The sequence below is a fragment of the Anopheles moucheti genome, chromosome 3, assembly GCF_943734755.1.
Source record: "Anopheles moucheti chromosome 3, idAnoMoucSN_F20_07, whole genome shotgun sequence".
Lineage (NCBI taxonomy): Eukaryota > Metazoa > Arthropoda > Insecta > Diptera > Culicidae > Anopheles > Anopheles moucheti.
In genome coordinates this window covers 85,888,205-85,911,113 of record NC_069141.1, presented here as the reverse complement: position 1 = coordinate 85,911,113, position 22,909 = coordinate 85,888,205, and the positions used below count along the sequence as shown (strand labels likewise).

The following is a 22,909-nucleotide window of genomic DNA, read 5'->3' as shown; positions in this document are numbered from 1 at the left end:
AATATTTTAGAACAGTTATTAACACCAGAACATTTATTAAAACGTGCAGTGAATCATTTTGTCGTCTTTTTGTTAGGTACTGTTGTACGTGTGGCGGAGTGAAGAAAAAATAATCTTGTTTATATTTTGTTGTAAATCAAGATGCCTGTTATCACGTCGCGGGGACTCCCAGTGTATTCCAGCAAAGATGAATGTTTGCATCATTGGGATTTGCTCTTAGTTTTAATTGATCGTTCGAGCCTAACAGTTGCTTAAGTTTTTAGCGACAATGGGCTGCCTGCGCAGCGCAGCATTGCTAAGGTAGCGTGGATTCTATATAGCCAATTGTGTTATCACTTAATAATATTTTATTTACTTATTCTTCGGTGCAGTGTTTTAATCGTCTGCAGTATGGTTACTGCTCAGTATCGTTGGTACGACATGCCAAAGCAGTGGGTGCCCGATCCATTCGGAAACAGCCACCGGAAGCAGTACATGTGCATGGACAGTAACCACCAGTACGATTGTATATTTTCCGATGTGTCAATCGATAGAGACACTCACGGTGCTCACTTCGGCCACGAGGATTGGACGCTAAACAATCAGCAAAATATTACGTTCAGCGACTCGACCATGAAAATATTGCCAGAGGCTTTGTTAGACTCGTTCAGACATGTCGAGCACCTCAATCTGACCGGCTTACAAATAGAGGAAATCGAACGATTCGCTTTAACGAACGGTGTGTACATCCGGAAGCTGTACTTAGACGGCAATGTCATTCGGGAATTGCCAATATTTGCGTTTCGTAATATGAGATTCCTCAGTGTGCTGGTGCTGGAACGAAATGAACTTGGCATGCTACCAGAAGGCATATTTTTCGGCACACCTTATCTTTTCGCACTGTCAATCGCGAACAACAAGCTACAGCGAATCGAGGACAACACCTTCAAGAAGAATAAAGCGTTACAATTTCTCACAGTGTCCGGGAATAAGCTCACCCACATTAATCTGTCCCTTATTCCGAGCCTTTTCCATGGAAATGTGAGTTCCAACATGCTTACGACGCTGTCAGTCCCAGAAGCGGTGATCGTACTGGATGCCTCGCACAACCGCATCGTTACTGTGACGGGTCCAAGCAACCTGCACTTGACAATTCTACGATTGCAACACAACAGTTTAACTGATACAGCGTGGCTTCGGCACTATTCCGGGTTAGTTGATATTGATCTTTCATACAACGAGCTGGAAGAGATAGCGTACCACCACTTCTCGGACATGTACCGTCTCGAGCGACTGTACCTGTCCAACAACAGGCTGGTGGCATTGAAGCTGGGTCTCGCACCCATTCGAACACTTCAGATACTTGATGTCCGGTACAATAATCTACTGTATATAGAAGAGAACCAGGAGCAATTCAATACACTAGAGCAGCTGTATCTCGATCACAACTCGATCGTCAAGCTTAAGATCAGCTCCAACCACCGACTCCAAAATCTCACGCTATCGCACAACGATTGGGATTGCAAAAATCTGAAGAAACTGTGGCAAAACGTGTCCGAGGCGTTGAAAGGTGAAAGTGATCGTCAGTGTAAGGAAGACTACCAGCTAAGGCAAGGCATTTGCTGCAAGGAAAGCGACATAGCTTTCCTCGATCGACTGAAGCAGTTTTTCCATCTGATGAGCGTTGCAGAAAAGCAACAGCGTGTCGAAGGACGTTGCAATGGTTCCAATGAAATCGACATCGTGCAGAATTTGACCAATTTCATGAGCCAGTCTGGTGGTGACGTGGTGGTGCAATCCAATCCACAGCTGCAAACCGAAAGCGGCCAACTAGAACATGATGTTGGACAGCTAGCGTACCAACAGTCACAGTCCGAACTTCTTTTTCAACTTCTGCATACCGAGGTCGATAATACGATGCGCCGTTACCACATATCAAGAGCGGAAATGGTGGGTCCGTGCGAGAATTTACGCAGAATGTTCGCTTATCTGAATGAACGACGTACGTTTAAGAATCGCGAAACAAAACATCGTCAATCGGAAGTAGACAGTAAGAGGCAAATAGAGGCAGCACTGAAGTTGGAAAACGAAACCTTACACAATCAGCTGGACGCGAACAGAAGGAAACTAAGTGAGGTGAAACAGGATATGAAGCGCAGAGAAGTTGCAGTGAGGCGTCTGGAGGCAAAAAAGAACAGTATCCGCGGCAGCTAGGCATATGGCTAAGTGATAGATCGCAAGAAACGCCGTTCGGGCGTAATGCTTATGGGGTTTTGGAGCTGCTTTGTAGCTTCCCAGATTTTAGGAATTAGTAATATTAATAATAATAGGAATAGAAATAATAAAGCCTCAGTTCAGATACGGGACTATAACTGTGTGTTATTATATAGTGAAAAATTGAATATAATGAAAAAGTATTAATAACAAAAACTAACAAACAAAATGCTGCCTGAATGACAAATACTTCTTGCTGCTCTTGTGCCGTTCAACATTGTAACAGAAAAGATTTCTTACACTGCAGTGCGTATGTGTTGGATGGCTTTCCACCTGTAGCTTGGAGCGTTTTGTTGTTTGTCAATTCGCGTTTTGCATACAATTTATTGATATCAAATGATGCGTCCATCAAGATGCAATTGCAGCCGTTACAAGCGAGTGATCGCACCGTGCTGATGTTCTGATGGATGAGTTTTGGAATCGCCTAGCATCGTGTGTCGAGTGCGCTGTGTGAGGTACACCTGCCAAACCTCACCGTTCTGTTCGCCTGTGGCCACGAAACCGGAACAGATGGCTCGAGAATCCGTTGGACGGAGTGTGATGCCACCGAATCGACAACCGGTAACCGGGTTGGTAAATGTTTCCGGTACTAGTTTTCAGCGCAATCGAACCATCAAAACGTCGAATGGACCGAAGGGGCCCACAAACACGAGCACACAACCGTACACACACACGCGCGCGCGGTCATAGGTTCTGCCAGTGCCATAAACATTCCCATTTCCCAATCAATCCATCGATCGATCGATTTCGAATCGTTGGTCAACCGATGACCGATCCCGGTCATGTTGCATTCAGCAGGGCGGAAATGTTAGCACCGGTGCTTCCGTGCAGTGGCCTTTTATCATTCTCTCTGTCATCGTTCTTACACTATTGCGTTGAGTGACTGTGTGTGTGTGTGTGTGTGTGTGTGTGTGTGTGTGTGTGTGATTCTTTACCCCTTTAGCTTGGTGGGCTCCTTGCCTCGAACCTCCGGTGAGCGGTGACAAATACCGCAACCCGGGAACAGGAAACCTCGGGCTTCGGTTAGTTAGTTATTGATACACGTATTTTGTTTCAATAATGGGATGTGAGTTATGTTGTGTACACACCTAATGAATACGAAATTAGTCCTGTGGTTTACTCTCGTGAGGGTCAGTGGTGCGTCAGAGGAATGGACGATCGTGTATGTGTGCTGCATTGGCGAAGGGATGGTCACGCACACAGGGTGTCGTGCGTTTGCTGTGCCGTGGTGTTAGTTGCATCACAGCAGCAAGGGCCCCGGGTGGGTGTATTTATGTTTGTCCTGCACCAATTGTTGCGCCGCCTTGTGGGCACTGTCGGGGGGCTATTGTATGCTCTTGCCATTGTTGCGTTCGGTGTTACTATTGTTGCATCGTTTTATTAATTTTCGAATTAAGCATGAACGAGTGTTGTTGATGTTTTCTTCTGTTAGCTACAGATTTGACTAAACTCATCGGTTTTGCCAGTAAGTTTAAAGAGTTTTACTGCAGGTTTCTGCATCGGTACATTTCGAGCAGGAAAGTCAGACGTCGTGTCGTGACATCTTTCTGCGTTGGATGGACACCTATGAATGACAATATTGAGTTATACTTTTGCATTTTATTTGACGCTGCCTGTTTGTGTGTTCCTCACACAACAACGGTGTATGTTGATTGGCTAGTAAATGAAGGAGCTTGTACGATTTTCACAGGATTTAATAGGAAAAATAGTAATTAAATCAAGTGTTGGTTGTGTTTGCTTTAATTTTACAGTACTTTGCGCAATAAAACGTATCGATAGCAATGGGCAGAAAGGTCGGAACCACAGACCACCATGAATCGATCGGCAAAGGTCACGTGAAAAGCGATGGAATAAAGCAGCAGTAAAGTAGGCCATGCAATACGGCGAATAAAAACGAACGCAAGTAAAGCGAATCATGCCGATGCCCGTGCTGTGAACGGAGCATGAATCAATATTTAAATTACATCAACTGCAACGTGTGCAAATAATACAGCTGCCAAGGAAGGTTTTTGTTGGCAGTTGAAAAGCGGGGCAGTTGGAAAACTTTACACACTATATTTGCCGTTGCTTGTCTGTGTGTGTGTGTACGGTATGGTTGTTTGCATTTATTTACGTTGTTTCGTCCAAGAATCGACTCGCCGGCAAGTTGAACCGGTCGGACCACAGGCGAAGGAAGCAACAATAACAAAAAAAAGAGCAGCAGGGCAGTTGGCAGTTTCCGGTGTGAAGTGGGGAAAGAATTCAACGCTGCAAAGCGCAAAGGCAGCGCACATCATAAATAATGTTGATAACTTTTTCCAGCCGGTTCCGGTGTGAGAAAAGCGTGCGACCGAGAACGAACAGGAATGGTTGCAGCAGCACCACTTTGCGTATGGGGTGGATGGAATGGAACTGCGCCAGCATCGCGGTGTGACATTTCCATTTGACGAAACAACACAAAAAACACACACACACACACACAGGAAAATAAGCGTCTCACGCAAGGCTTACACAATAAGCACGCGCACCCAAATGGTGTAGCTTAGCAGCGAAGGCGCTAAACATACGCCCGTTACAAGACGCTGCCACCGGGCGTGTTGTGCTCGAGCTTGAAGAAATCATATTATTGATAGCGTTTTGGAAACGCCGTCCGCCGCGTCAGCGTGATGTGTGAGGTGCCTTGCCTGGAGACATCGCTCGTCATCGCATTGAGAAAGGGCTCATGGTTCATTTTTACGACCACGGGTGCATTCTTGTCTTTTCTTCACACGCTAGCTAAGGCTGGTCGGTGTGAACGCCGGGTCGCATGATTTATGATCGCAGGGATGCAAATTTACATTCGCAGGTTCATTCTTTACTTTAATTTATGAGTAAGCATTTGCGTCGGCTTATGGTTGCTGGTTTACACGCCTAAGTGGGGACGCTCTGGTGCTTTCACTCGTCGGGCCCTTTGCGCAACGGTTGTGTGAATCATTCATTTCAAATTTAAAATTTGTGTAAAAGTCAAACGCTTAACATAATTTTGTTAAATGTTTGTGGAAACGCGTTTGAAATGAAAAGCACATAACCATCCAACTGATATAGGTAGCTTTATTTTTGTATTTGTTTGATAATATACACACATGCAAAGGATAAATTGAACATGTAAATGCTATGTAACATAAACGACTGGGCCATATGGAACGGCCATGTGGAAAGAAACAAACACATATGAGCAGCAGCATAAACTTCAAACGATCGCAAGCTAACCCTAAACCCAATCTCATATTGCTTTTAGACCCTCGGTTTGAAGACGGTCCATCGTCCTTTGCTATCTGTGTCACAGTCGTTTTCCCAACATTGACATTTTCCACATCTCTCCGCGTTGGTCGCGTGGATGTCATCCGCAGCCACCGTTATTCGATGTGGGGCATGCCCGTTGTGTGCATAAGCGGTCTGTCATTATTATGGCCCGAACACATGTTGGACATAGTTTGCCAACCGAAGGTTTAGGTACACAGCATAAACGACAAAACCGGTTTGTGGCGGTTTTTTCCTTTCATTTTTTCCCTATTGTCTTGGGTGGCTACACTTGTCATGTTGTTTGGTTTAGTTCGTTTTGTTTTGAGGAGGGAGAAAATGAAAGAAATCTCTCAAGTCGTCCTATTGTTGCGTTCTGTCTGCGAATTGCAATAAGGCATGTGTGTATGTGCGTGGTGGGCTCTTCGCCTTGCCGGAGACAATTGACAGTAAGCAACAGCTTCAAAGCAATATCACCGACCTATTTGGCTTTTCTTACACTGGTTATACGTGTGTTCGTATGTTGTCATCATTGTTGCTGTCGTTGCTCCGGTGAACATTGCACATGATAGGAATGCTGATTGCCTCGCACGGTAGTGAATGGTGGATGTACTGCAGCTTCTCATGAGAACACTTTTTTATGTTCGCCCACACATCTCCAGGCGCATGCTGTCCACCACTAACCGAATAAACCGCCGACAAATCAAAAGCGGAAGCAAAGTCAAAAAAAAAAAAACTAGTGGAAAACTGTTTGTTCTAGCTTTGCTTTTCCACCCCAGAATGGGGGCTTCAGTTTCCTTCCTCAGCACTAGCCTGATGTCACCTGCGAAAACTGAAACATCTTTGTTTACGGCCAGTCATGATGCCAGGCGCAGTGCAATTTGTAACGTATAAATAACACCCAAGGGAGTGGTCGCACGCTTGCAAGCGGGAAAAAAGAAACTTATTAGTAGCTTCTTGCTATGCGTCGACCATGTCGTTTCGACTCACCCATGTTATGTCATGGCTGGCGGGGGGTTAAAAAAAAAGAAGGAGAAAAAAAAATCATAGCCATTTATGCAAAATGAGAAAAGTTTCAGCTTGCGCTTCCATTTTTCTTTCGGTGCTAAGGTTAACCTCTTGCAGGTACCGGGCGGTTGTGCACGTTGGCTTGGCGGTTGCACCAGAGACAAAAGAGCAGCATGCGAGCAGGAGCATGGTTTTATCGTCTCAAGGTGGTAGAAGAATAACGTAATTTACTCAGGACCCATAATATTGATAGCTTCCCCATCGCTGATCGATGGGTTTCTTTTGTGTTTGCTTGCACAACTCTCAGCCACTCTTCTGGCAGGAGCTTTTTAGTATGTAAGGCTGTGTGGGTGTGCGTGTGTGTGTGTAGTTTCGCTTTTGTCGTTGCGGACCGTTTTCAGCTTTGGTTGAACACATGTAGCGGAAGCGGACGTCGGATGTCTCATCAGAGCGAGCAACCGTCACTAATAAGGCGACGGGGTACAGGAAGGGACCGTGACCGTTTTTTTGCAATGCGCGCCACCCGCCGCTAGTATCGTCCTCGTGCAGCCAGGTGAATGGATGACAATGATCTGCCGGATCAGAAGATCAGAGGATAGCGTGCAAGCGTGCTTCCTGTGCCACTGTGGCGCGCGCCTCGTCTGTTGGGTGGGTGTAGTTAATTGAAAAGAATAGTTTATTGGATTCTATCACTAAATGAACTACCCTGTCCGGTGCTGGTATGGAGCGGGGAACGTTAAGGGTACGATGGGCAGTATGAGTTCTTTATGACCTACCATTTGCCTTAACCCACTTCACCAAACCCACCGTGGCGGCGTGTGAAAGTGAAGTGGATTTACGAGCGGAAGAGTTATTTATTTTCATTAAAATGAACTACCATGCGTCTCCATTAAATCAACGGCTGCCAATGACCGACCGGCCGGTCGGGTGCTTCCATTTGCACCATCACCACCACCTTGCCGTAGGACTTTGATTGAGTTGTATATAACTCCTAGGTGCTGCCACTGTTCACCCCGTTCCGGTTTTCCTCTGGGCAGCAAATGTGGGATGTGTCACTTGCGTTCCCGTCACCCACGACGCAATTGACAGTAGGAACGGGGACAGCAGGAGTTCTTCATACTGGAGTCGTGGCGTCCATTAACCGGAGATGAAACGGTGGCAGCTCTTCACACTGCGAGGAATTCGGAGCCGGGGTCGTAAGGTCGATCGGGTGCACGGTTATTGCAACATAAATCTTTCGCTTTTACCATCTCCACCATCAGCACCTTTCGCACCGGCAAGTGTGACTCCGACGCGCCCACGCCCTGCTTCGGTCAGTGTTGGAAAAGATTTTTGACTCAGAAAGTGTTCCGCTATGCGCCGCTGCTCGAATGAGCGGTTTCACTTGTGTGCTTTGCAGTGCTGTGTTTAGTTCCGATGGTTCTTTCATGAGTTTCTTTACGTAGCGATCGTTCGGAAGAAGTTTAATGGTTTCATCAGCTTGTTCGTGGGTTTGTTTGCAGTACGTTTGAACGGAACGGGCCACTCTTACGGTGATATGTCTATAAATTTGACTTAAATCCAGTGTGTTGAACAGCAACCATGCTGGAGACGGTGGATGGTGTGAGTTTAACTTTAGCATTCTGTCAGTATTAATATAATTTTATGATGATGTCTTTGTTAAGACTACAGAGGAGCGATTAAAGAGATAAAAGACATTACATTAAGCAAAATTCTTCGTTGATCGATTCCTGGCTAATAAGAGTTTTTTTTTTATAAATTATGGTTTAACTTTTTTAATTTGTATGTATTTATTTATCTAAAACTGTTACAATGACATGTAATAACACATAAGTTATATAGTAAAGTACTTTTTACATTTTTTTTTTACTTTTTACTATTTACACGAACAAAGAGATATTGTTTCATATTTCCTATCTTGATTCCAACGGTTTCAATGGTCCGAAGATTCAACGGCTATATCCAATGGTCATTACATGTCAATACATCCAAAAGATGGTTGAACATTGTTTCGAGGTTTATTTTTGTTTTGCTCGGGTTGCTTTAATTGTACCTCGTATCAAAAGCGATGTTTTACGTGTGCCATTCTAGCATCAGATGACCACAAGTCAACCGCGGCCATGCATTCACGCTTGTATCAAACACAGCTAGCCACTCTGGCTGGTTAGCTGCCCCAGCTGACATCTGTGCCAAGTGTCGTTTGCTTTGAAGTCTCGATGCATGTTCGTACAAGGATCTTCTGATGCACGCAATCTAGCAAATCCACCCCGATGGTCAACCAGGTTCCTATCCGGTTTCGGATCCGCTGCAAGCAAGCCGAACCAAATGTAGGTGTGAAGCGCAACTTCATGACGCAGTTCAATCGTGCAACCATGCCACACTACTCCACAGCAACGTCCAAAAAAGGGCACGTACATTTGACTGCACGAAACAATGCACTCAAACCCGACGCAACAACAACCGAGACACTAGCGATGCAACAGCGAATGCAGATGCAGGCAATTTTGTGGAGAGGTGTTTTGAAAAGCTACGCATTTGAAACTGAAACGCAATGGCAACCGCTACAGAGCCGGCATGTGTTTTGGCCGAAAGGGCATTATGTTTAGGTGGTATCGTGAAAGGGGTTTTGGTAACATTTGGGTGCATGCGAGCAGGGTAACCAGCATTAGCGATACATTGTGTCTTACTAAAGCCGGGAAAAACGTAGACATCGGCAGCAACGGTTTGTAGCGGGCATGTCGAACCAGCTGCCTTATTTTTGGTAGAGTATAACGATGAGCAGATGCCAACATATCCGTATATTGATTCGCCAATTACTACCGCTAGCCGTTGGTTGTTGACATTTATGCAATGTGAGTTTCTAGAGGATAAAATATCCAGTTATTAAAGTACAAGCAAATTCCTTACGTACCTAAACGTACCAAACTTTAACATTCCCGTTCGAATTTGCCTGCAGACCGTTAGTCGATCGTTTGACAGTTGTGTTCGTGACGGTTGAAGCTGATTGAAAAGTGTGAACCTGTGGTTTAACCAGCAGCAAGTATTCTCTGCTTTTGTTCTTCTGTTTTGGAAAGTCTGTTTTCGTCCGCAAAAATTCCCCAATCAAAAACAATCAACCGAAACACTTGCTATGCTGACGTAAACATGACGGTAACTGTTTATCACCCTCGATTGGCGTGATGATGTCTATCGGTTGAAGCAAATCGTTTAATTTCGAAATAAAGTCTGACAGCGTTACGCTCTGACGTGCAAAAATCAATGATATGGCGCCGGGTGCGTAGGGGTTGGTTGATTGTTTTTGTGTTGTTGTTTGTTAGAAATTGTTGCTAGTGGAATGGAATGGTCTGACGAGCGCGGATAGAAAATATGTTAGTCTGATTCAACATGCTGCGTTGAAGCAAACTGTCAGTGTTTTAAAGTATGCTTTATTTGTCAGTTTTATGATTACATTATTTTAATAACAGCCAATATTTACCAACCATGTTATTTTCAAGCTCGTTCAACAGTAGTGTGGATTTAAATCTACTATTAAAATGCATAACTTTCCCAAAAATCCATTACCCCCATGCTCCGTTTGGGTCGCAGAGGCAGAACAATATTACATTCCACGCGTCCATTGTTCTATCTTGCTTTTAATTAGTGAAACCGAAAGTAAAGAATGCATTGTACCTTGCGCCACACAAATCCCTGTCAGAATGGTGTGTAAGGAGCTGGACGGGATTTAATTGTGTTTCGTTGACCGCAGCAGCAAATATTTCCTTTTGTTAAATTTACTTCCCCCCGGCTCCACAGCTTCATGGGCCGTGTTATTGAAGAAGGAACACAAGTGGCAAAACGGCATGGTAAAATTTTGCTAGTGTCCAACACTAGCCAAAGCGTATGCTGATGGTGCAAAAAGGAGAAAGTAAAAAAAAATACACACTCCCTTAAACTATGTAGCGGCTGTTCGTTTTCCTGGGAGATAATAATGGGGAAGCAGGGAACTCTTTGCTCCACTTTGTGTAGTGTTCTCTCCCTCCCTCTCTCTCTCTGTCACTAAAAGCAACCAGCCAAAAAACTTACACCAAGTTTTGCACCGGAAACGGGAAGTGGCTTTTGTTTGCATAATGAATTATAGTTCGCCAGGCACCGGTTGCTGTCAACCGACGGGGAGTGACGAATTTCTTGGCCCGTCTTCCTACGCTCCTACTTTCTGGTCAGTGAGTGGTGCGGTGTTGGAAGACGATGGCCATTCCAGTTGCCCGGGTCTATGGTTTCAAAGATGGAATGTGAAGTAGGAAATGTCGCAAGACAAAACACAGTGGAAGAAGATGGAGGTATTGTCACGAATGGAAGCTAGTTAAATACACTCGAACTTAGGTTAGAAAGTTGTAGTCTCTTAGTGTTAAAAATAAGTTTTATGTAAAAATGAAAAAAATCTTATTTCTTGTTTGCTACATTTTGCCTACTTTACGGAGTTAAGCATTAGCTTTCTTCAATGAAATGATGAAAATAATTATTAGAAAACTGGGTGCTGTGCAATAAAATTCCATCGTGTGATATACAAAAAATAAATAAAAAAACACTCCTAAACTATTTCGCGCCAGCATGGGAATCGCTTCGCAAAGCACATAAAACGAGAGCGAGAAAACATCAGCTGTAGAGTGGAGCTTTTGGTTTTTTGTTTCCCTTCCGTGCTTGCTTCCCAAAACCCGACGCCTAAAGGTATGCCACCGGTTGGTCATCACATGCCTAGAAGATGTTTGACCGGGCGCAAAAACGCACACTTTTCAAGTAAATGACGTTGGCGTACTGCCACCGCACCGGACGGAAGTGGGTGAGCTCGTGCAGATGAAAGAAACTTCCTTCTTTCGCGCATGAAACTTCACTTGGAAGCGAGGCATGAAGGACCACACAGGGAAGGGAGACGGGGTGGCTATGATGCAAAGAAGAAGACAAATGTGGATGATGCTAATTTATCATTCCGACCCGACCGCCCACCCGAAAGGACATGGTCGCGATACGAGAAGAAACTGCTGTCGGCGACAATCACTTGCCAGGGAGTGGGCGGTAAAGTGTACCAAAAAGCAATGGCGTGAAATGGCGAGTTGTGGAGGAGCTAAACCAGAAAAGCAAAAAAAAAAACACAAAATGGAATACGGAATGCGACGTATCGCGCAAATGAATTCAAAGAAGTCACAGAGTCTTCGATTCAGATTTTAAGTGAGCGGCAGAATGACAAAAAAGGAAGAAAAGAATCAAGGACTAAAGAAAGGGACCCGTGTTGCCGTTTTTGATGCCATGTTTATTCCTCCTAACATCCCCGGAATCTGTTCCTTGCCCGGTGCTCGGTGGTGCTTTTGATGGGTGACGGCAAATTGCATGAGCGTCTCGTGGTAAAAAAGGATGTTTGAAGTGCTTGTTTTTGTTCACCATTCTCTCTTTCCCCTGTGTGTGTGTGTGTGTGTGTGTGTGTGTCTGGTTGACACCGTGCAAACCACCCTCATCATCATCATTACCATCATGGGCCAGCAGACCACGATTCCCGTGATTCTTATCCGCGCGGAAGACCACGACAGGGCAAGAAATCTTCTCAACCGGACCGGTCGGTTCGAAGGTGTATGATGGATCTTTGTTTTCAAATCCGTTTGTGGTGCCGTTGTTGTGCCTCGGTAGTTCCACCAGCAATGGTGGAATAAATTGAGTTTGCTCGATCGAGAAACTACACGCTGCTACGGGGATAAGAGGTTCAAGGCCTACTACAGCGCGTGGGTTGGAGGTGGTTTGTAATAACGAAGATTGGTTGGGATCTTTATTTGTTTTTTTTTTTCAAGCTTTTTTTTACTTTTTTATGAGCAAATCTTTGCTCGTCCCTTAGCGGTTTGCATGTTGCGTTTTTTTTTGGCGTGTTGCAAACATCATTTTATCTTGCTCGAGTTTCCTTCCGCACGGTGAACCGTCAAACCGTCTCCTGTCGATTGTACATTTTACAGAAATGAAACTGTCAGATCTTGGCGAGATTAGCCATGAATAATTTACCCACCTTGCTTAGAGGCACTCGTGTGTTTGGCCACTTGTGTTCGGTGTGCATTTGAAATGCCATCCCAAAAACCGGACCGGCATTCGGTGGATAAAGTTTGCTCATCTCGCACGGCAATCCACCGTCCGCAGCTAATGGTGTATGATAATTTCGGGATTTTTAGACCTCCCGCTCGGATCTGCGGTAACCCCCATTTTCCTCCCCAAACTTGTAACGGGCACTGCGCAGCCTATGAATACGAATTGGGGAAGCAAATTGTGGAAATGAGACCCGCGGGTCGCCGTGGTACGGTAAATGTACGATGATGAATGTCTCTTTCCCTATGCTTTGTGGCGTTTCGAGTGTCAATGCTGAGGAGCTGTTAAGATAAGCAGCAAACCCCGGGAAACTTTCGAAAGTTTAGAGATATTGAAACGGTAGGAATGGCAAGGAATTTGCAAAACCGATAACGATTGTTGTTCAGCAAAGCAAAACATCCTTGTTCTCGAGTTGGAAAATTGGATAACAAGTCACTTTGAGTTACAATGGATAATTAAAGCTTATCTGTTATGGCATTAAAATCCCTTGCAACCAAACATTGCAAGAAATGTTAGCATAAATCCACATTTGGCCACTGATAGGCTCTTAAAAATGAAAGGTTAGTATTATTTATTCAAATCGTTAGTCGATTCGTGTATCAATGATTGCATACTTTTAGGCGTGTTTTCCCACAAAATAGCCTACAGGGCATGGTAAGGCTATTGTTGTAGAGCTCATTGTTCATAAAACATCTCAAAACTACCATTCCAATCCTGTGACCTGCCATCCGGGATAAATGTGAACAAAATGGCATCTCATGGTGCTGTGTTGATGTCCCTTTTTTTAGAGCCAACATTCTGAGTGGATCAGTTTCAGTTCGTTGCGGGTGATTGACGGAGCATCATCGGGATGAGCATCGTTAACATCAATCCGGAAGTTGCTTAATAATTTTTGAATGTGATTCATACTCTCCACCCTGTCCATGGTGCTTTCTTTCCCTTCGCAATCCATCAACCTCCAATCGTGGAGCGAAAGCACTCGGAAAATGTGTGTGTTCCGTTGCAAAATCATACACATAATCCATCCATGCTTCTGTTCCGGTATTCGAAATATTCCTATCCTTTCGCTTCATCCCGATCGTACTTGTGTGGTGTTCCTGGCACACACATACACACAAGCACCGGGAAAGAATGGCCACACATTCCTGAGGTGAAGACGAAACGCACATCAGCCGTCTGGGGCGAAGATAAATGGATTTTGGCCGGTGGATTGATGATGCTTCGCTCTTTGATGGTAAGGTAGGGAGCATCCGAAGGCTGAATACGGAAGAAAGAGTGACAAACAGGAGAAGGCTTATGTTTGTGTGCGCGGGGAGGAACACTTGCCAAAGAACGAGGGCGTACGTGTTGGCGAGTCTTGGCAGAAAGCTCATTCTTAAGATGTTTAGAAAACGCAGATGGAAATGACAGGGAAACACCCTTCCGGCCATTTCGTAGCCCAATTCCTGCAAGAACATTTTTTGGGGCGCATGTGAGATCACACGGCATAGATACACAGTGCCCTCGGTGTGAGTGGGCGAATGGAATGGATCGGCAGCAAAACAGCAAAACGGATGTCAAACGGTGGATGACGATGAGTGAAATGAAATTAGCAAACAACAAAACCGTACGACGTATCGAAGATGTATCCCATTTTGGACATGATTTATTTCAAGCACTGACGGGATGGTGATCTTTTTCCGTCTCTCGGTGTAGAGTCGGTGTATTAACAACTGCTAGAAAACGAAAACGGCGGGTAAATGCACTTAAAAAGGCGGAAGTCAACATTTGCTGCGGGAAATGAAGATGAAAGTAAAGCGTGACACGTCAGACATTGAGACAAAGTGAATTAGATTGGGGCAAATGGTTGCTGGTAAGACTTGATCAAGGGTAAGACATTGGGTATGAAACCGATATGTGATTGAGTTTAAAACGTGTCTTATGGCGAGGGAATGAGGAAGACAGTGAGTCGAACGATGTGGAAGAAGAGGTTGCTAATGATGAAAAACAGGTTGTGTCTATTTCGAGCTTTTCCAATTCCGAACCCTTGCTGCTATGATTGATGTGTGGTTTCGCAGGGTTTTTGTGCGGTGTAATGGGAATTTCGTCAAATTACACTTGTCACGTAATGAGTTGTGTAATCGATGCTATTTGTAAATGATTGAAAAAAGGATAAAAAACTTTTAAGTTAAAGATTGCATCTCTAAAATATTTGTTTTAATGGTAGGATTAATGACAAATGTGGCATAATAGACATCAAAACTTGTAAATTCCAACAGCATAATTAAAGGTGGTCTGCTGATTTTCCCACCAGTGTTTTTTCCTTTTGACGAACAATCAATTCGCTTGCGCCGGGATGTTTCACGCAGAGGCGTTCGAGAGTAAAACATCCTTAGAATCCTCTCACGCAACCTCTCGTACGAGGAAAACCTCTTCGGCTGTACACAAAGTTTGTTTGCCGTTGTCTGTACACTTTTTACCTTTCGTTCGTGGAAAAACAAAAATCCAACCACAGCACATAATGTTACTCGCACAAAATGTTTTAACTGCTGATAAATTAACCACCAACCCCGGTGACGAAAATATTCCCACAGACCATATACACCACCGGGTTGTGCGCATGAAGCGATAGCGACTGTAGCAAGCAAATTGAATTTTCTACAAATTACACTGATTTCAATTTTAGGTAACGTAAACTTTTTTGCAGAAAAAAAACGGGTGCTCGATAGAAAAAGGGCCCCGGTTCGAGATTGCTTCATTACATTTTAACCCCGAGTGCACTGTGTTCTGCGCTGGGAAAGGGGTTCAGAAAATTTGTCGAATTTACATGAGAAAAGAGTGACGATGTGGGCAACAGAAGCAAAATAAAAGTTTCTTTCCCGTGCCTCTCAACAGCAACGTGCGCTCGTTTGGGCGTTTGGAAATATGTTTGTGTGGGTTGTATAAAAATTAAATCACGTGTCCGTGTGCGTGTGTGCTTCTGTCTGAAAATTGGAAACTGTTGTCAGGACAACAATCCGTTGCTTGAACCTTTCGCCGCGTCATCTTCGTACTGCACAGACTGCGAGAAAATGTAACATGCCACCAAACGAAAGGCCGGAGGGAGCTTTGGCAGGGTGAAAAATCATGTTAATGCATGTTATTCATCTCGTACTAGTTGCCTTTCGTCTCGCAATGGCATTTACATAAGGAACGCACACTCGCGATCGCACCCGGAAATGGATGAACTCCTCCTGAAATGGGCGAAATGTTGCTTCCGGAAAGTAGTCCGGCCCCATACAGCGGTGGCATGAACCACGGTCTGACCACAAAGCTGAAGCTCGCTTGCAGCGCACAAGGACATTAAATGTAAATTTTCATTGCAATAGAGAATCCTCCACGAAAAAAACAAACCTCTCGATGAAAATCCCCACGGGATTGGATAGATCCCACACATGTCCGGAGCAGACCCTCGCCAGGAAAGTTACTGCGGACGATTTTTCCTGATCTAATTTCGGTCAACTCCAATGGTCTAGCCTTAGAGGTGATCCTTTTTTGAGGCGGCGGCGAAGGTTAGTTGTTGGTAGAAACCGACGTTACGGAGGTCATCCTCTCGTCCGCTCATGGCTGCGTGGTAGTAATACAAAACTGCTCGGGACAAAACTTTTCACCCCGCCCGCCAACCCTTTCTGCCGACCGCTCACAGTGTAGCGAAATGAATTTTAATTTAGGCCAATTTTGGAGGGACTCATTTTTTATTCGGCTCCCGGGCATCGTTGCAGTATCGTTGCGCACACCGATTGCCATCACAGCGTGTTTCTGGGAAGGACGGGAGGTGGCGTGGCGTGTGAGCCCAGGGTGGGTCATCCCATACGGTGGCTGGTCACGGTTGAAAGGACAGACTAGCGGTGGCGGATGTCACACAGGCGCTATTGGGCTGTAAGTTATGTGGGCTTCATGTCGTTCGGCGCCTGTCGAGATATTTTGCTTCATATTAAGCTCAATTTAAACTTTGTTATGTAGATTTTTTTGTGGTCGCTCTTATTCCTGCACGGGGTTTGATTCGAGCGAAAAATGTCACCCACCCAACCAAACAACCAAAGCGTGGAACAACATGTAACAGCGTGTGTGAGCAAACCGTTCAACCGGAGCCGGTGTACCCGCTGGCCGTAGGCAGTTTTCGAGTCGCCCGTCCTTCTCCTTGACTTCCTTGCTGGACTGGGTGGGGGAGATGTTGTTCTCGCATTTAACGGACGCAATTTTGTGTGTGTGTGTGTGTATGTGCGATAAAACGTGACGGGTGGGATTAGGGAACGTTTTGCAAATGTGAGCCGCCTGCAGAGTGGTATTTCAACCCTAAGTCGTACGGAAGCGAAGGATGTCATGAAGCGACGAAAGTGCGTCGACGATTGATATTTATAACATCATGTTTATCGCTCGCACTGAGAGGCCATGAAGGTGAGTTGAATTTCCCGAAAAATTTGCTACACTGCTCGTACATTTTTAGATGTGGAGATTTAGCTCCAATTTTTGAGTTGAGTTTAATAAAGCAGACTACAATGGCAAGCGAGTGTAATTATGACGAACTGCAGTCACGATTCGAGCCCCGTTTCATTGGAGTGTAACTATGATTGTTGCTCTTTAGTTGATCATCAAGGTACAACAAGGTTTTTAGCCACAAAGAATCCCGATAGTTCCCATGGTAACCATCGTCTTCGAGCATGATTTGAAAATTTTGAATAGCTGTTAACCTTGACAATCACGAAACCACCTTATGCAGGTTACAGAAATTTTAATATTGTACAAGTTTATTGATTGAAATTAAAGTATACTTTTAGTGTTTTTTCAAATGCGTGCGAGTTCATAAAGCTCGCTCATGACATTAAACATGGCAACGATATTTACTTTTCTGGCGCATTACCACGGAATATCACCTCGTAAATATGATGTAACAATTTCATATCTTCCCGTCTATTCTTCCGTTAATGATTTTGCTCGCCCGAAACATGGTCGTTAAAATTCGTGAACCATATGATGGTGGGGCAAATTACTGGAACACCACCATATTTTTGTTGTAATCTTGCACCTTAAATGGGCTTTCGCTTCGTGTAATCTTAGAACGAACACGGAATAAAAAAAAGCGTTCCACAAGCACTGCTCGTGACGCAACAATCGTTTGCAGTGACGATGGTTCACGTGCGTCACGCGGAAGTGCGAACATAATTTCACTTCGACACACTCAGAAAATGGCGGCAATATTTTCTTTCCCACCCGTTTAAGCTGCCACGCCCGGGAAAACGATGGCCATCATAAAAGCGAAAACAGATAAACTGGGCGAGATATGGTATCCAATTTGTGGGTGCTTCTGGTGGTGTGTAAAATTATGTGATTTCTGAATTGTTCAGCCGTGCTAACGAGTGGCCTATCGGACCGGTGTTTAAAGAAGGACCCGTATTGTGGTTGATGTGCGCGAGTTGGACAAGATTTCGATCGAAAGCACTCGGTGTGTTTGTGTGCTAATGAAGGAAGTAAGATGGTTAACCGCGTGGAAATGGTGACCATGCTGTGTTTCACAGCGTAATGCACACGTAGTCGGTAATTTTGGGGTTGTTTATCGTCGGCAGATAACAATGGAAGGATACGCGCATAAACACGTGTACTAATTTGTTAGATTGATGAACAGGTAGCTCATCGCTAACCCGTATGTGAGTCTTTGTCCCATGTGACTGAACAGTCAATTTGCAGATTTCATAGTTGTTGGTACGTAGAATTGGCACATTGGCTGCAACCTTCACAAAAAGGCTCTTTAAATCGTACTTGCTCCAATGTCGATTGCGTTTGTCTGTATCTCATGTTTTCTCCATTAAAGCTTCAGTTCCAGTGGTGGAATAGATAGAACGATGGAACCCTTATGATCCGATTTGCGGCTTTTCATCACATCAAAGTCCTGTAATGCGTGGTGTAGTATTGCCATCCGGTATCGTTACCAGTTCCCAGAATCAAACGGTTGCCATCTGAAGCGTACGGTAGAAGAAACATTTGCCCCTTTTCTGTACCGGCCAGATCATATGTTTGCTCATGCTGCCACTATTTGTTTATTGCAAAAATATTCTCCCGGCACTGGATGGGTCTGGTGAAGCATTTTCGATTGGATGTTAAGTTGAGACCATTGAGGTTGCTTTCTCTCAAGGGTAAAGCAATGAATAAGGAATAAGTGATGTTGGTTTGTGTTTTTATTTATACGATTTATGATTTTATTTTCACAAAGAGCAACGAACGAGCCATTCGTAGACATCCAACGCACGATTGCTGCTGTACAAAGCAAGAGTATCACTCGACGTGGCGCTTATTTGTATTCAGGCGGAGGTTTCACTAGATTATGATCGTTATGAATTTAAAAGGCTTGTTTTTAATAAACTTCCAAGTATGTTCATGTATCGTAAATATGTGCTATATTTAAGTGGAAAGCTTCCCCCGCTAGGAAGACTGTGTAACGTGGGTGTGATTTTTTTCCTAATCGGAAAAGGTTGTCCAGAGGGACTTTTTCGTGCTGTTCTTTTACAACTGCTTTTCTAGCTTGGTTTGCACAAAACTCACACCCAGCCCGTCACTGGCAGTCATTTTTCATTCGACAGACCAATTCATTCCATGAATAATTTATCGAACAGTGCACATACGTGGTCAAGATTTTTTGTTTCTTTATTGCAACCGCATTTCTTCAATCTCAATCGGAAGGTGGTTCAACCGTTGTTGATCCTGTGCGAGTGTGATTGGCCGTCCTACGTTTAAAGCATCTGGAAGTTTTTCAAACCGTTCTTGTTTTGGTGTTGGAACATCCAATCCTCGGCAGAACTGTAGCTAAGCTCAGGTGTTCTTTTAAACTAAAAACTTAAGATCGACTATTTACAATAAAGTAACTTGTCAAAGGATCGTTTATACTTGCGGTTTGTATCAATTTGTTTGCCACAATACAAGTGGTTTTTTAATTCAGATGTTTGTAAATAAAAGAATTCAAGATAATTATCACCCATATCAATTGGAAACAAAGGCCTTACAAAATATCCTAATCTAGTTCAAATTTATCGGATGCCTGATGTACTTCCGAAGAGTCTTCCTTCTCATTTCAAGTAAGCAACGTACTAACACCAGCAAAATGCTAAACGAAACAAAAGAAAATGCAGAAAAAAAAAGTTCTTGACGTCGCTGGCTGCATAAATTATCGATGCAAATATTTCACTGTCAAATTTGGGATTTAATGAGCGCATTATTAGTGGAGCAAATATTTTACGCTTATCTGGCACTCGCCTCCCATTTCTAGGACCGGCGACAGTTTGGGAAAAAGTTTCCGTTTTCTGTGCTGCGTTTTTCTTTTTCTTTTTGTTTACAATGCCGCACATTCGTAGGGGATGAAAAGGTTTTGGACTGTGTAGATTGTGGAGGCGTACGGATGTTGCTTCTCTTTAAAACCACTATGATACGGTATGGTACGGTTGGCATTGTTGAATTTCTAGCCAACGATAGAGACACTGCCCGTTCGGTGTTAGAAGTGTTGGGAAGAATGGAAGGCTTTGTCTACTGGTGGATGTGCACGGTTTCTTCCTGCTCTTCCTGCTGTACAGGACGACACCACATTCACGATGAATAGGCAGGCCGTGTGTGTATGCAACATCGTCTCCGCCATGGAGGTGGTGTGTAAATCCTGGCTTTTCGGAATAATAACAGTGTGTAATTTGCATCATGAAGTTCATGGTGATGGCGGCGTCCGTGCAAGCCACCAGTTGACAAAGCAGTTCATATATTTCATAACTCGCGGCCCGCCAACCTCCGTGCGGTCTAATCCAGTCCATAAATTGTCACCAGTGCGCCGGATCTCTGTCCCGTCCCGCAGCCCACCCCGTTACAAGGTGGCGAAGAAAACAGTGAACAATATTATTTGTCCAGGACAAGACACAGCAGACACAGCAACAGAAACTGGAAGAAGGCGCTAACGTAAGACATCATATTCATACTTGCGCGTGTGCGAGGTATTGAATAATTTGTTTTGAATAATTTGCAAGCAACACCCGGAGGAAGTGTCGGCACTTGAATTATTCAAATGATGCTCTTATTTGTCAATAGTAGTGATTTAGAGGGTATTGTGTACTCCAAGGAAATTGCTACTTTGCATCGGTACTTTGATTATTCCGAAAAGACTTGACGTTCCAGCAAAAACATACTCGCTAAGGTTCGTTCACCTTGCTGATGTGTGCAATCGGCATTCACTGATGGAGATCGATCTCTTATTGCAGCATTTTTGCTTAAAATTTTTCTTATCTTCGCTCGCATCTCATCGGTGAGACCGCAGTCACGTACTTGAACGTCCTCTATGTGGATGTTTTCCAGCAAAATTTGCATTAGTTTCTCGCCACCCTCGGGACTAATCGGTACACAGTTCAACGAAACCTTCCGCAGTGTCACATGGAAGCTGAGAAGCTGTATTACCTGCGTGAAGAAACGCAGCTAAGAGAAGTGTGGTCGAAATGGAGCAGCAACTTAAACATACCCGAAAAGATCCCTCGACACCCATTTGACAGCCGGCAAAGTTCAGTTCGCTCAATTGCGCTCGGCCCTTAATGGCACCGCCAAGAATCAAAACACCCGCCTCTCCGATGGGATTGTAAGACAAATCCAGTCTGTCAATAACACCCTGGTAAACGCTTAATCCAGGACAGAGCTGATCGAGCTCGGGAGCATCGAGACGATTGTTCGAGAGGTCCAGATGAGTGAGTGTCGGTTGGAAGCGGCTTAGAAATCGTCCCAAAATACCACCACAACCAGTCGCAAGCTGACAGTGAGTGAGGCGTATCGTTTCTAGCTTGAGTGGAGTTAGCATCTCGAGCAGAATTTTAAGCTTCTGTGCATTTAATCGAGTATGGGAAAGGTTGAACTTTTTCAATTTTTCCAACTTTTGCAGTCCTCTGAAAAGGAAGAAGGAGTATCATTATCAGAAGGCTAACATCGTAAGAATAAAACTTACTGGCCAAGATTCTCAATGTCGACTAGCGAACAGTTCGAATAGTGATTTTGGTAGGGTTTTATCCAGTTTTTTACACCAATAACTAAGGATAAGGAGGTTAGATTGACTAGATGTCCAAGAATGGCCAATGATCCATGATTGCAAAGTTCGTCCGGAGCATTACGAATGGTGTATGCTTCGTAATCTTCTATCGGTTCCAGAGTTGGGTACGGTCGAAGCTGCTGTATGCACAGGTTAATGACAAATGGCGCAGCATTTTTGACAGTTTCTTCCAGCCCTTCCAGTTCCCAGTACTGAGGATCCTGTTGTTCGATCATTCGAGCTAGCTTCAATTCGATGCCGTGTTGTTTCCAGAAGCGTCCTGGTGTTGGAGCGTCTTGCTCGTGATAGGAAAATGAGTCGTTCGCGTAACACCACACCACACGTCTCCAGTAGGTTTCATTCTGAAAATAAGGGATGAAAGTCAATATAGTGGCTCGACAAATTTCGTTCCATTAACTTTCTTACCTCAAGATCAATTACCTTCAACAGAGGTAACTCGGTGCTTAAAAGACTTCCAAAATCACGCACCTGACAACAGGTTAGAGCTTTCGGTGTGGGTCCTCCATCGAAGCGATCGACCAAAAACTCTAAAATGATCGTTGACAACCTCTTCGGAAGATCTTGTACGCTGTCATCTGTATCATCGTGAACCATCACATCAAATGGGCGACACGTTTTACATCCAGTAAAAGACATCAGCTCTACGTACAATTCTCGCTGAGCTTCGCTGGCGAGCAGCTGCGTTTGCAAGGAGGGTTTATACGTACGGAAAGAATTCCAAAGCTCGCGTTTCAGCGGGGTCGTCATGTGAGGAAGCTGCCTCCATGCTGCAGACAGGCGAAGCAGATTAGTGTCTGACATTTTCGACCTTTAGCGGGAACTAGATTTTGTGTTGTACTTTGCTTTGAAGGTGTGTTTGAACCAGTTTCTACAAATTGAAAGCTTTTTGTATCCGAAGGAATATTTTTGCTAATGAGACGGAAAGATGGAGCAGAGAAAGAGAAGAAACATAAAATCAACGCCTGCTATTGCATGTATGTCGAGAATTTGACTGACACTCAGTTCAGACTAGAGAGATTTGACAGAATGACGTAGTTGTCAACAGGCTTTTTAACATGGGTTTTTTTTATGAACAACCTTGTCGGGCTCTTATTGGACTGTTTTGGGATTCTTGTCGGACTGTTATCGAACTATCGGACTGTTATTGGATTATTGTCGTCTATTGTCGTCTTTCTTTTGCAGTGCAATTTATTTGTCATTTTCCCACAGTATGCTCAC

At 44.3% G+C, this 22,909-nt stretch overlaps 2 protein-coding genes across 2 annotated transcripts; one reads left to right on the top strand and one right to left on the bottom strand.

The window, feature by feature from the left end:
* The first annotated feature begins 390 nt into the window (after nucleotides 1-390).
* Nucleotides 391-2,193, top strand: LOC128303074 (insulin-like growth factor-binding protein complex acid labile subunit). The gene has a single exon (XM_053039928.1). The coding sequence runs from the start codon at nucleotides 391-393 to the stop codon at nucleotides 2,191-2,193; it is 1,803 nt and encodes a 600-aa protein (XP_052895888.1).
* An 18,558-nt stretch (nucleotides 2,194-20,751) lies between these two features.
* On the bottom strand, nucleotides 20,752-22,492 carry LOC128305008 (uncharacterized). Its single transcript, XM_053042276.1, has 4 exons — nucleotides 22,097-22,492; nucleotides 21,590-22,032; nucleotides 21,116-21,530; nucleotides 20,752-21,054 (listed from the first exon to the last, which is right to left on the bottom strand). Exons 1-4 carry the CDS (start codon nucleotides 22,490-22,492, stop codon nucleotides 20,752-20,754), a joined length of 1,557 nt encoding a protein of 518 aa, XP_052898236.1.
* Nucleotides 22,493-22,909: the final 417 nt, after the last annotated feature.

Coding starts and splice junctions, on each gene's coding strand:
- LOC128303074 (XM_053039928.1), top strand. CDS start 391: ATGGTTACTGCTCAGTATCGTTGGTACGACATGCCAAAGCAGTGGGTG.
- LOC128305008 (XM_053042276.1), bottom strand. CDS start 22,492: ATGTCAGACACTAATCTGCTTCGCCTGTCTGCAGCATGGAGGCAGCTT. Junction 22,033..22,096: donor TGAAGGTAATTGATCTTGAG/GTAAGAAAGTTA, acceptor CCTTATTTTCAG/AATGAAACCTACTGGAGACG. Junction 21,531..21,589: donor GACATTGAGAATCTTGGCCA/GTAAGTTTTATT, acceptor CTTCCTTTTCAG/AGGACTGCAAAAGTTGGAAA.